Below are 14,105 nucleotides of genomic sequence, written 5' to 3'. Positions count from 1 at the left end.
ATTGCCTGTAGTTGACATCTCCTTGTGAGCCTTGACTTAAAAGAAATAGCTGTCATCTCCAGTCTTTCCTCTCAGTTATGATTTTGCACACCAAGGCAGGATCTATACTACTGCTTTAAAGCAGTTTATAACAGTATTGACAACTATTGGGGCCCAGGACACACTCTATATACAGTTTTCAAGCTGTTTTGAAAGTGTTGTATCCTGTTTGGTGTAGAACTGGCCCAAGACAGTTGCTTCTCCACTCACATATCCATCAGACAGTTTTAACATTGAAAGTGTGAGGTGGGGGGAAAGAAGAATAAAATATTTGCAGCTGAAGGGTTCCCAGCTGACCCATAACTCTAGCTGTATGACTCAAAAAATGGCAGGGTTTCGAACGTCAACACCCCCAATGTGGTTTAGCATCTCACATCAAGCTCTTGTTTTGGTCACGGTAAAGCTTGCACAAGCATGAAAAGGAATGGCACACAGAGTCTTTTGTGGCTCAGAATCCAGGGTTACCAGTGCCAAGACAACCATCAAGTCCCAAAGCAAACAACTGACTGAGCCTCTGAAAAACTACAATTCCCACAATTCCAAGCCCGGAGGTGGTGCAGAAATGTACTGTCCTCCAAGGAGTGTAACTGGGAAACGAAGACATAAACAATATTTGCTGGCAGGATGGCCTGGCCAAGGTAAGAATCCTTTGTGGCAGGAAATCTCCCCGTTGTAATTGCCCTTTTAAATCATGTGTGTGAAAAAAATAAACAGAAAGGAACTGGAGCTCATGGAATAGTTTCTTTTAGTTTAGTTTAGTTCATGCAATAATTTATATTTAAGAATGGTCACCTTACTAGTATGTTGCTACAAGCTGAATTGGCTCTAATCAAGTTTCTAAACAATAAGAGTGTTATTCATAATGGACTGGGGCAGTTTTGTGTTTGGGATCTAACTACTTCTATGTAGCTTGGTGGAAGTGGAGTTGAAGGTTTGTAAGGTTTAAAAAAGTCTCGTTCTGTACTTCTGAAGGATGTGGGGTCTAAAGCACAAATCGTACAACTGTGAGAGATGCGGGAATGATTTTGTTAGCCGTGCAGCGTTGAGGTACCATTTTCAAGCTAAACACCTTGGGAGAATTCTCTGTGAAACCTGCGGCAAGTGCGTTTCGCGAGACAGTCCCCCGCACCATGCAAAGGTGAGATGGAGTGTGCTTTCTTCCTCTTCCTTAATTCAAGTCTGGGTTCATTTTTTAAAAAAAATTCAGTAATATATATATATATATATATATATATATATATATACACATACACACACACACACACACACACACCACCACCACCACCACAACACAAGACCAATTACATATAAAATGCTTTTATCTAAAACATTTTCTCTTTGCTTGTTTCTACCCCTGAAATGGGAGCCAGGTCTGCATGACTTTATAGGCAGGGACACCTGTACAGGACTTGCATTTTAAAAAACATACAGCCACTTAGGATGCAATCCTGTGCATGATTAGACAGAAAAAGGTCCTACAACTCCCAGCTGACTGGGGCATCTGGGAGCTGTAGGAATTCTTTCTGTCTAAACATGCACAGGGCTGCACTCCTAGTGAATTGGGGGAAAATAGGTCTGAAGTGGATTTTGGGATGGGGGTGGGTCATTCCCTGGCAAATTCTCCTAACTGGAAAGTGAAAAAATTGACATTATATTCTAATTAAAAGGCGAAAAAGTACTGAATTTGGCAAAATGGCATTATTTTAAAAATAAACAAGATACAAGTGTGTGTGTATGTGTGTGTTTAAGTATTCCTAAAATATGAATTTTAACAAAATCTGAGAAGTTCAAAATGCAATTTAATTCAAATTCTGGAATGTTTCCAGTTTGGGGCTTATATAAATGTTCACACTGGTCACCTGCAGCTCCCGTCTAGAACCTATGAAGGCATCTTATATTACCTATAACAACTAACCAGTGAACATCTTTCAAGCCCACCTTAGCTGGGAAACCCATTCCAACTTCCAGAGAGCTTCCTAATGTGAAATGGTTACTTACCACCAGCTGAAGCACAGCTTAAGAAACCAAACCCTGCAATGCTTCCCTATTTATGTCCCTTTACTTAGGTAATGCTGTTACTGATCCTTATTGTATCTCATTCACTGGTGCATGTGAGAGAGTGATCACATGCCAACAATCCCCTGCTGCAGTTTACATCAGCCAAACACAAAAGCATGCATAGACACAAATCAGACATTAAATATGAGGCTGAGCCGGTGATGCAGCTAGGTATTTTCAAACCCTGGACATAATGGGCCATTTATGGGGAGGTGCGAGGTCAGATTTTATTTATTTATTTATTTATTTATTTATTACATTTCTATACCGCCCAATAGCCGGAGCTCTCTGGGCAGTTCACAAAAATTAAAAACATTCAAAGTATAAAACAACAGTATAAAACCATAATATAAAATACAATATAAAAGCTCAACCAGATAAAAACGGAAGCAATGCAAAATTACAAATTTAAAACACCAAGTTAAAATTTATTTATAGACAGTTAAAATACTGGGAGAATAAAAAGGTCTTCACCTGGCGTCTAAAAGCATATAATGTAGGTGCCAAGCGAACCTCCTTAGGAAGCTCATTCCACAGTCGGGGTGCCACAGCAGAGAAGGCCCGTCTCCTGGTAGGCACCTGTTTCACTTCCTTTGGCAGGGGCTCGTGGAGAAGGACCCCTGAGGATTACCTTAAGGTCCGGACAGGTACATATGGGAGGAGGCATTCCTTCAGATAGCCTGCCCCAAGCCGTTTAGGGCTTTAAATGTTAATATCAGCACTTTGAATCAGGCCCGGGCCTGGACTGGCAGCCAATGAAGCTGGAAAAGGACTGGTGTGATGTGGTCTCGTCGGCCAGTGCCTGTTAGTAACCGTGCTGCCCTGTGCTGCTGCTGATTTTATCCTGGTTGTGTTTTTATATTGTATTTTATGTCATGCTTTTATATTGTTTATACTGTTTGTTTTATACTTTGGTTTTTATTTTTCTGGTGTCAGCTGGTGACAACATCTTCAGTTCAGCACTGTGGGGCATCTAGAGCTGGGTCCTGGGGCCAAAATCTAGAGCCCTCCAGCCCAACGGGCCTGCAAATGGCCATCCAGAGAGTGGCAGGTGCAAAAGGAAACCCCATTTTATTCCTGTAATCATTATGGTGCTATGATTTAAGTGAGCTTAAAATGCAAAAGTGCACATTTGGGGTATTACTTCTTAAATCGGAGATAAGCAACAATTTTGTTGTGGTCATAACAATGTATTAGAAATGTAGTAGTAGTTGTAAAACATAGAAGCAAAGAAGGCTATCAATGGCTACTAGTCCTGATAGCTATATGATACCTCCAGCGTCAGGCAGTCTGCCTATGTCCACCAATTGCAGGGGGAACATGGCTGGGAGGGTGTTCTTGCACTCCTGCTTGTGGGTTTCCTGGGGGTGATTGGTTGGCCACTGTGTGAACAGAATGCTGGACTGGATGGAGCCTTGGTCTGATCAAGCATGGGTCTTCTTATGTTCAAGTGGGGAGAGTAGAGAAATGTTAGCAGTGTGCTTCACAACTCAAGTAATACACAAGGCCATCTGGCCAATGAGACCACATTACGCCACTGGTCGACGAGACCACTTTACGGCAGTCCTTTTCCAGCTTCATTGGTTGCCAGTCCAGGTCCTGGCCCGATTCAAAGTGCTGGTATTGATATTTAAAGCCCTAAACGGCTTGGGGCCAGGTTATCTGAAGGAACGCCTCCTCCCATATGTACCTGCCCGGACCCTAAGGTCATTCTCAGGGGTCCTTCACCATGAGCCCCTGCCAAAGGAAGTGAGGCAGGTGGCTACCAGGAGGAGGGCCTTCTCTGCTGTGGCACCCCAGCTGTGGAATGAGCTTCCTAAGGAGGTTCGCTTGGCACCTACATTATATGCTTTTAGACGCCAGGTGAAGACCTTTTTATTCTCCCAACATTTTAACAGTCTATAAATAAATTTTAACTTGGTGTTTTAAATTTGTAATTTTGCATTGCTGCTGTTTTTATCTGGTTGAGCTTTTATACTGTATTTTATATTATGGTTTTATACTGTTGTTTTATACTTTGAATGTTTTTAATTTTTGTGAACCGCCCAGAGAGCCCTGGCTATTGGGCGTTATAGTAAATAAATAAATAAAATTGTAGAGCTGGAAAAGGGCAATAAAATGATCAAGGGGCTGGAGCAACTTCCCTATGAGGAACATTTCCAATGTCTGGGGCTTTTTAGCTTAGAAAATAGCCAAGTAACAGGGAACATGATGGCGTTGTGTAAAGCGATGCATGGTGGGGAGAAAGTGGAAAGGGTCCTCACCCTCGCTCATAATACTAGGACCCAGGGCCATCCCATGAAGTTGAGTGGTGGAATATTTCAGACAGACAAATGGAGGTACTTCTTCACACAGTGCATAGTTAAACTATGGAATTTGCTGGCACAACATGTAGTGATGGTCACTAACTTGGATTACTTTACAAGGGGATTAGACATATATATTACCTCCAGCATTGGAGGCTGCTTGCGTCTGAATACCAGTTGTTGGCAAACAACAAGAGAAGGCCATTACACTCATATCCTGCTTGTAGGCTTCCCATGTGGAAATGGAATACTAGGCTCAATAGGCCTTTGGCCCGATCCAGCAGGACTACAATTGCGCTTTTCATGTATTCCCTTTTCCATTATTATTCTCATCCTGCTTCCCTGGTTCAATACATACGGAGTTTCTCTCTTCTCACACAACTTGCTTGTGAACAGGCTGATCATGAAATGACAGCGACTGGAAACCAGAGATGTTGCTGGCATATGACTCTTCAGAGGGAAACAAAATTTGTGGCCGTGGAAACGTCGACATCCTGTAGAATGTGCTCCAAGCAGTTTGGAACTGTCCATGCTAGGGAACACCACGAGAAACAAGAGCATCACTTCACTGCTAGTAAAAGAGGTATGGGTTGAGCCCTCACAGCAGCACTCAAGCTGTTACACTGGTGCTGTAAACTCCTGTCTGTGTTTAACTATGGACAGAACTAGTTCATTATTAAGCACCCATCATCCGTTATGAGTGTGAAGGGGCAAGGCAGGAAGAAAAGGGCTACACTTCTGGCCCTGCTTCCAATGATGTGTGGCTCACTCTAGCTTCACTCCTGCCATGCGGATGTCTGAGGTGGGGAATTGTTCACCTGAGCAAACTTCCCCAGATTCTCAAACCACAATTGCCCAGGATCCAGAATCTTAGGAAGCCTCCCTACACAGTGGCCTGTGTGGGTAGGCTTCCCTGTCTCTGACGTCTGTGGAAATCTTTTGGCAGTAGGGTTGAGTCCAGAAGGAGTTGTGCATCATTGGGGATGGGGATGGAAGTGTCACCCACAGCCCTTTCCAACCTGCTTCTTCATGTGTCATACGAGTGACATGTGAAGCTAGGGTGACCATATGGAAAGGAGTACAGGACTCCTGTATCTTTAACAGTTGTATAGAAAAAGGAATTTCTATTATAGCTAGAGTGACCAGAGACAAGAGGGCAGGGCTCCTGCAGCTTTAACTGTTATGAGGAACAGGGGATTTCACCATGTACTGCATGCATATAAATGACACCTGCTGAAATTCCCTTTTCTAGACAACTGTTAAAGATACAGGATGCCTATCCTTCTTTCCATACAATCGCCTTACGTGAAGCTGCTATACTGAGCTTTGGATTCAGTGATGTTTATTTATTTAAAATCTTTTTATCCCGCTCCAGAGCCAAAAAGGCTCCCAGAGTGCATGAGTCCCCACCCTCAGGCTTACAATCTAAAAAGACACGATGCAAAAGCAAAAAGGGGAAACCAAGGGAAGGGGAAAATGAAGAAAGAAATGAAGTAGCCTTTCAGCAGGGCGGATGGAATGGCCTTGTTGCCCCTCTCATCTCCCTCAGTGCAGCCTCCTGGAATGGCTGCTGTTGGTGTTCTTGAAAATGACACTCAGGTGTGGACAGCTTATGTTGGGGAGGATTCAAAAGTTATTTTTCCCTGGCCTTTCTCCGTGAGGTTTCTTGAGTTAGAGATCTTCCAGGCCTAGTAAGCTACAATGCAGGCCTGTATAGGTTTTTTTTTTTTTTTGGAGCAATGTGGAATAGCCATGAAACCTGAGAATTCTATCCATGCTTCCTTTTCAGCCATGTAATTCAGTTTGATTTCTCTTTGTATAGCTCAAATGTCCACTGGATTTAAAACAGAAAACTTCTTGGACTATAAAACACCAGTGGAAATAACAAAATTTGTAGAAGCAAAACTCCGACCCGTTTCAGGCCCTGTAAGGTTAGCCTGCGCATCAGAAGTTGAAGGCATTATTGCTTTCATCAAGGAAGAGTTTCCATTGCCAATTACTTCTGTTACCAAGGTACAAATAATGCCGTGTCCTACTTGAGGTTGATTACAATAGTGTGTTTTTATTCCCCTAAGGAAGAGTGTTGTACTAACTGTATCTTGGTGTAACTTGTTTAATTCCCTTTCTACACAATTCTTGTGTGTGTATGTGTGTGTGTGTGTGTGTGTGTGTGTGTATGCATGCATGCAATCAATGTATGCACTAAACATGATTACACTACTGTAATGCACTCTACATGGGGCTGCCCTTGGACTTGATTGGAAGCTGCAGCTAGAGTAGAATACAGCAACTTGGATGCTCAGTGGGCATTGAAATATACACATATTACACCTGTGTTAAAGAACTGCACGTGTTGCCAATTAGCTGCCAAGGCATGTTCAAGGGCTTGTTATTGACATACAAAGTCCTAAGGGACCAGGATATCTAGCTGACTGTCTTCCCCTATTCCTACCCAGTTGATCCCTGAAATCTTTTGAGGACGCTATATTAATAGTCATTCCATGGCCAATGGAATGTTGCCAGATGATAGCACATAAGTGGGCCTTCTCATTGGTGGCACCCACTCTTTGAAATGCTCTCCCATGTGAAGTTCAAGAGGCAGAAACAGTGACTAATTTTAAATGCCTTTTGAAAGCCTATTTGTTTACACAGGCTTTTTCTGGGCGGTGAGAGACTCTGCTACTATCCTGTTTTATGGTGCTCTAATGTTTTAATTATGTATTTTAACTTATTTTTATATTTTATATTGTATTTTATTGTGGATCATTTAGGGATTTTAATATATTATGCAGTATAAACAGTGCCGGCCCTTCTTTGAGGCAGAGGGAAGTGGCTGCCTCAGACAGCAGGGCAGCCGTTAGGTCTTGGGAGGACATTGCTGTGGGTGCCACACAGCTTGTCCTGCCTGCCATAAGCTAGTTTGCTGGCCTCAGGTGTGGTGAAGGAAGCTATACCATTACCACTGTTGAAATAAGATTCAGCAGTCATTCTGGTCAACTTCTGTATGTGGATAGAAGGGTATAATTTCATCCTTGCCTCAGGCAGCAAAATGCTTTGAGGCAACCCTGGATATGAAAGTATTATAATAAATATAATATAATAAATGTGCATTACTTCCCAATGTCTTAACCATAGTTTGCATACCTTCCCTCAAGGATAGTGCTTTTGTGAGATTATCCTGTTTTATGAACACTCAAAGTGAAATATTTTACTTGAGGAGAAATGAAGATATTCCCTCAGGTATAGAGATGGCTCAAGATGTTTTGATGTCTGAGTCCAGAAATCCAAATGGTGTCTCCCTATGGGGTTAAAAACAACAAACGAATAGTGGAATCCTCTACATGTCTCCTCAGAAGTAATCCCCCTGTGTTCAGTGAGGCTTAATCCTAGATAAATGGGAAGAGAGTTGCAAGCTAAATTGACAATTTGTTGCCTTTTCATTGGTACTTCAAAACCTGCTGCCATAGGCAGGATCTCTCAACCTGCCTAATAGGAGCAATGTTGCCTAGGTAGTTGCTATTGTGGCTGATGTGAAGAAGGAGGCTGAATGAGTGCCATACACATCAATTAGATATTATTGAATATTAGATCTTCTGCATGGCAGAACTAGTAATGAGCAATACAGCTCCCTCTTGAACACCTTCTGTGTCACTTGCATTTTTGAACTGTTTTCTTAGGGAGGTGTGTGTGTGTGTGTGTGTGTGTGTGTGTGTGTTCATGGGTGCGTGCATGAATATATTCATATATATTGAAGGCCTGACACAATACAATTCTGTATGCACACATGTAGTCATGTGTGCATACAGATGCCTTTCATAGCCACCTGATTTTTAAAAATTCAGATTCCTCAAATATATGTCATATGGGTCAGGAAGGACACCCACCTCCTTTATTTAGATCTGAGTAGCTTTGGGTCAGGATGTTAAGTGATGTGGGCCACTTCATTCATGGTGTTTACCATCACAGGGTTAATCTCTGTGTAAGGCAAACGTCATATTAACACGAGTGAGTGTTTCCATGAACATGTACTCTGGTGAGCAGACACATCTGTATTTCATCTTCACACTATATTTTGGGGTTGGTGGGGTGGGAGTGAAATAAACACTTGCGTTGACAAGTTATACAAGAAAGTGTTATTATTTGTTTGCTTGTATTATCTCTGGGTAAGCAAAATGTCATTACTGAAGCAGTTTGCATCCTAATCCAATTTATTTTAGGGCCTTATGGTGGGTGTCGTAGTCATGCCTTGGGTTTTACACCGTATTTGAGCTCTCTAAGGAAGCCTGCTCGAGACCTTATTGCTTAATTGTCCTGTTCTGAAGTGGTAGAGCCCACAGGTGGTCCAGGAGGCAGGGGGTCCAACCATCGCTTGGGAGTGATAGAACAAAGGATGAAGGAGAACAGTCCAGCACAATAGTCACAGGCAAAAACAGGTGTCCAATGCGGGTCTGGAGTTCGGGAGAATTGTTGGATGAAAGGGTTGCAGGACCATGGACAGGTCCCTTAGTGGTCCCTTGGTCCCTAACCAAGGGCTAGCTGCAGATGAAGCCTAATATGGGGTAGGCAATGTGTGACTCTCCAGAAGTTGTTTTCAGCATTGGGTATGCTGGCTAGGGCTGGTGGAAGCTGCAGTCCAACAATGTCTGGAGGGACACAAGTTGCCCACCACTGCCTTATATTATTCCTGACCCTGATTACCCTTCCCAGGCTCAACCCATCCCCACCCCCATGTAGGAGCCATAGCTCAGTGTGAGAGCACATGCTTTGCATGCAGAAGGTCCCTGGTTTGATCCCTGGCTTCTCCTGGTAGGGCAAGGAAACAATCCTGCCTGAAACCCTGGAGAGCCACTGCTGCCAGTCAGTGTTGACATGACTGGAATAGATGGATCAATGGTTTGCCTCAATATAAAGCAGCTTCCTATGTTCCCATGGCTGAGAAGTGGAGATCCTTAAAGGGATAGGCCTTTGGAGTCTTCCTCTTACTTCCCATGCAATGTGTTCGCTGTGCCAGTGAGCAAGTGTTGGGAAATAGGAAGTGGCTGGTGTAATGAGTCATAATTCCTTGGAGGTGGTGTTAGGCTCAAGCAGGAGCTATTTCCGGGGGGCCTGGTTCAGGCATTGCTTATACTACGTCACCCATTTCAGGCTTCTGATCGGGACTGGGTCTTGCTCCCCTGCTGGGGATGTGGCTGAGATAGGCTACCGATTCTTCCCCCTCCACGGCCAACTGCTTGGAGCTGAGACATGACGTTAATGACTTTTGAACATGCCTTTGCTGGGCTCATCTGGGATCATTTGGTCTATAAGCACCTGTGATGCACCTGCTTGTGGCCCAAAGAGAGGGTCTGAGGGTCTGAGTTGATCTGTGAGTGCTGTTGAATGTGGATGGATCTGCCCTGCTGTTGGGCATTGGGGCTAGGTGGATTAAAGTCAAGTACTAACCATCTTTCTGGTCATATTCTATGTAACAGGGTGGTTCGTATATAAAGGGAACAGATACACAAGATTGGTCTGATGTGGACATAGTTCTTTTTAGCAATGCCTTTGAAAGTTTAGAAGATTGCCAAAGGAAAATCCCAGAGGTACTAGAAGAGTTAGGAAAAAGACTGATCAAATCTTCATGGACCAACAGGTTTGAATTGAAATTTGTGGTTAGTACTACTGGCTTCTACCTCCATTTTTTCCATTATTGTAAACCTCTTAATATAGAAGCACCATACCTCTAATTAAGTCTTCCACTACTACTCCTTTGTTCTTTTTTTCTTTTAGGATCATCATGCAGAAAAAAACACTGTTTTCCTTGAGGTTCTATTTTAAGTGTTATAAAGATTGCCATGGACACTCATTTGATATCATGCCTTGTTCAGACATGCTTGGACCTGCATTATCAGCGGGTAAGAGATAGCTATTATTTTAGAGGTGTTCCTCTCCACCCACCCCCAAAAAACCCATTTGTGGAGTTCTACATTTATTGTAATTCATCCTGCGATGAGTTTTCTACTTGCTCACAATCCATTGGATTTGGTTTTACTTAAGATATGAAGATAACAGAGGCCAAGGGAGTGTCATTAGTCTTATCTTTTGCTTGGTGTTAACAGGTTTAAAAGAGAGCTTTTACCGCAAGCTCTACCTCTGTGGTGACAATGATAAAATCCAGCTGTACACAATGGCCCTGTTGAAGTATCAAGCCGAATTTGTCAAAGCATCAACGGAGAGGGTGAAGGACCTCATCCGTTTAATGAAGCACTGGCTCAAAACCTCCTTTGCAAAGCCAACAGAGAAAAATAAGTAGGTTGCTAGTATTTAAATACAACTAAGCTAATTATCCTTTGTAACTTCATACCATCATGTTTTTCCAGGGTACAGTAGTGAATAATGTAATCTGTAGGTGTTTATATCTTTTCCAATCCCTGCAGCCCTACATGGACACACACATTTGTAAAAGCAGAGAGCATAAATAGCTAAGGGAAAGCAATAGGTATCTTCCTGTCTACTAATGGAATGCTTCATATGGATGGCACGGATAGAAAATCAAATGGAAAGCCAAGATTGAGTTTTGTTGCTGGTTTCCAGCATTTATTTGAGTTACAGCTTTTGCTTTAAATGATTTCCTGTGGCAGCTCAGTCTAAGAAACTATGTCTGCTCTGAATGTATGTTTAGGTTTCGTAGGCTCCCTTCCTCCTACGCTGTGGAACTCATCACTATCTATGTGTGGGAGCTGGCTGGGAAACCCATCTTTTTCAGCTTTGTGCAGGGGATGAGAGCTGTTCTCAAGCTTTTGGTTCAATATCAAGAAATCTGCATCATATGGCACAAACATTACAGACCCAATTTTCCAATTTTCCAAAAGGTGTTTTTGAAGCAAACCAGGTGAGTTAAGCCAATTGGATGTTTAACTGCTTCTTTTATTTCAGCATTGTAAAATGCACATGGCAGCTGCAGCTGAATCTATCAGCTTCTATCACTATGAAAAGCCATAGCTCAGGACAAACAAAGTCAGTTGCCAGTGCGAGCTACGCAAAATTCTTCAGAGGTGCACCAGGCAAGGGCAAAATCCTATCCGCGATAAACCAAACAGACAGATTTCCTCAACAGACACGTCTGTGGTAAGATACTAGAGAAACCATCCTTCCCCACCCTTCAGACATGTCAACCTACAACTCCAATCATTCCCATACTGACTAGGGATGTTGGGAGCTGTATTCCAGCACATCTGGAGGGTGGCACTAGGTTGGAGGAAGCTAAGATAGATCCTAAATAAGAAGTCTTCTGCATGACCCATAGGCTCTGTGTGATCAATGTTAACTGATCAATGTTAAGCCAATTGGGTTAGATGGTGTTTTTTTAATGGTATATAGTATAGTTCCATTTCCTGTGCCCAGTTGTGTGTGTTTCTTTAATTCTTGTTACCAGAATATATTTAGGACTACCAATGCTCCCACTTTTGAAGGTTAAACCATCACAGCTCTCCCCCTCCTGAGTATCATGGGATTATAGCTTTATAAGTCTGCTTCACCTTTGGCCCAGGCATTTTAAAAGGGCTGGATCTCTGGCTTCTGCTCCTCAGAAATGTTCAAAGGTCCCCATTAGGAGTGAAGAAGGCAGCCATGCACCAAAGCAGTGGCACATGAGAAGGAAGAGGATACATCGAGTAGATGAGCCAAGAGAGCTTGAAACGATAGGCTGTGTGTGTGTGTGTGTGTGTGTGTGTGTGTGTGTGTGTGTGTGTGTGTGTGTGTGTTTGAAAATTGGGGAGGGGGAATGGAGGACACAAGTAAGGTATCTTAGTGCACAGCACAATTGTATCTGAATGTGCAGTAAACTGATGTCCACTTCTCAGTACTTGCTCATATGGACAACTCTTATTTTTCTCTCAGGCCATTTGTTCCGGATCCTGTTAATCCGACCTTTAATGTGTGTGAGAACAGCAATGCCTGGGATGAAGTAGCTCATGTGGCAAGACAGAGCCTGCTTAAGCCACTGTTCAATGGCCTGCAAGCAAAGGAGCCTTGGCTTTTTACAAATAACTGGTGAAATCAAGCACCAGGACTTTGGGGGCTAATTTGAAGCACAGCGATGATGAGGTGATATGACACCCTGTTGTCTTCTCAGTTCCCTCTGAGCTTAGCTGCAATCCTCACTGTAACTAGTGGAAAAATAGATTTCCCCAGCAACAATATATTCTTGTGAGCAATCTCTTTTGTAATGTAAAGTCTTTTTGGGTGACTTAGTTTTGAATGGCTAATTAGGACCCATTAGCTTTTACAAAGGACATCTATTACACACAGAGAGAAAGTGGGCCTGTTCACATGTCAAAACAAGCCACTGTGGGTTAATTCACCTGCAGGGCTCCATGCCAGCTGGCATTTTGCTTATGCAAGCTGCGGTGGTGGTGGGTGGGGGCACACCACACCTTGTTGGGTCATGTGAACCCAGTGATGATGGGTTGTTGGTTAACAAACCATCCACAACCTTAAAACAGGCCATGGGTTGTGGGTGGTTTGTTAATCAAACCAACAACCCACCCTCACTGGGTTTGCTGCTCCCCCCATGGCTTGCATATTCAAAATCGTGCCTGTGACACAGTACAACACCCCTTGATTGCTTACAGTGTTGTGCAAACCAGGTCATTGCATGATCACTGCAGCTCACTTTGGTTTATTTAAGTCATGATCACAGAACCCATAGGCACCAGGTTTCCTCTTCAAGCCCCAGACACAGCTTGTTATGTCCTCCGAACCCAGGTGGATGGGATTGTTTAAGGGTTAAACAAACCTCCAGTGACCTATGGTCTTGTTATTTGAGAGTTATTTAATACTCAAACAATCCTGCTGCCCAGATTTGGATAACACAACAAACTATAGCAAACCCCCATCGGGAGTTGAATATTCAAAATGGCCACCCTCATGCACTGCAGCCTATCAAGAGAATTGGATCAAGACAGTTGCCTTCATTTTTGGGCTCTCCTTGGGGTGGGAGGTGGGGTGGGGATGGCTATGAGGACTGTCATGAGCCCCTACACTTCAACATTTACCACTACACCACTGCTCCAAACACTTACACACACACAAAAAGGGGGGGAGTCTCTATTGGAGTCAATGAAGGTTTTTTTCTTTCTTTAAACCCCACCCCAGCGAGGGGCTGGTAGTGGAATTTTAAGATGAAAAGGGTGGAAGGGAGTATAACTCACCCTTTTGGAGTGCCGTGGCCACACATGCTTACTTGAGAGTAAGTAAAACTATCATGCATAGCTACAGTGTGCATGATTACAGGGATGTTTAATTTGGTCCTGGTGGAAAAATGCCCTTTGGGCATCATTATTTGCTGTCTTCCATTTTTACAGGGCTATCTTTTCTATGTTGAGTCTAACCTTCAACAAATAATTAAAGTCCCTTTTCAATATTGGAAATCAGTGTTGGCCAGCTGCTCAAATTTTCTGTAAATGTTTTTTTTTTAAAAAAATCACACAGGAAGACAGAACCCCAAAGGTAATGTTTGCAGATTTATGGCTCAAGTGGTCAAGGCTGCACATTTATCAAAGAGCTTTAGGTTTCAAGGAATAAAAAAAATGGTGCATTTAGTTTTTTTAATGTTTTTTCCCCCCAGTGCAGAGAGGTTGCTTCTCCACTGGCATTACATAGCATGTTTCAGCTGAAAGTGATGTTAAGCTAGGGTTGACCATATGGAAAGGAGGACAGGGC

At 43.0% G+C, this 14,105-nt stretch overlaps 1 protein-coding gene across 1 annotated transcript; it reads left to right on the top strand.

Annotated features, from left to right (window-relative positions):
* Positions 1 to 4,847: 4,847 nt before the first annotated feature.
* LOC134400437 (2'-5'-oligoadenylate synthase 1-like) lies at positions 4,848 to 12,438 on the top strand. Its single transcript, XM_063128769.1, has 7 exons — positions 4,848 to 4,986; positions 6,226 to 6,416; positions 9,875 to 10,035; positions 10,173 to 10,297; positions 10,502 to 10,691; positions 11,065 to 11,274; positions 12,282 to 12,438. The coding sequence occupies exons 1-7, from the start codon at positions 4,848 to 4,850 to the stop codon at positions 12,436 to 12,438; spliced, it is 1,173 nt and encodes a 390-aa protein (XP_062984839.1).
* The last annotated feature ends 1,667 nt before the right edge of the window (positions 12,439 to 14,105 follow it).

Source organism: Elgaria multicarinata, chromosome 6 (assembly GCF_023053635.1).
Source record: "Elgaria multicarinata webbii isolate HBS135686 ecotype San Diego chromosome 6, rElgMul1.1.pri, whole genome shotgun sequence".
NCBI classification, from domain to species: domain Eukaryota; kingdom Metazoa; phylum Chordata; class Lepidosauria; order Squamata; family Anguidae; genus Elgaria; species Elgaria multicarinata.
Note: the sequence above shows the minus strand (reverse complement) of the source record. Positions and strands in the feature narration are given on the sequence as shown.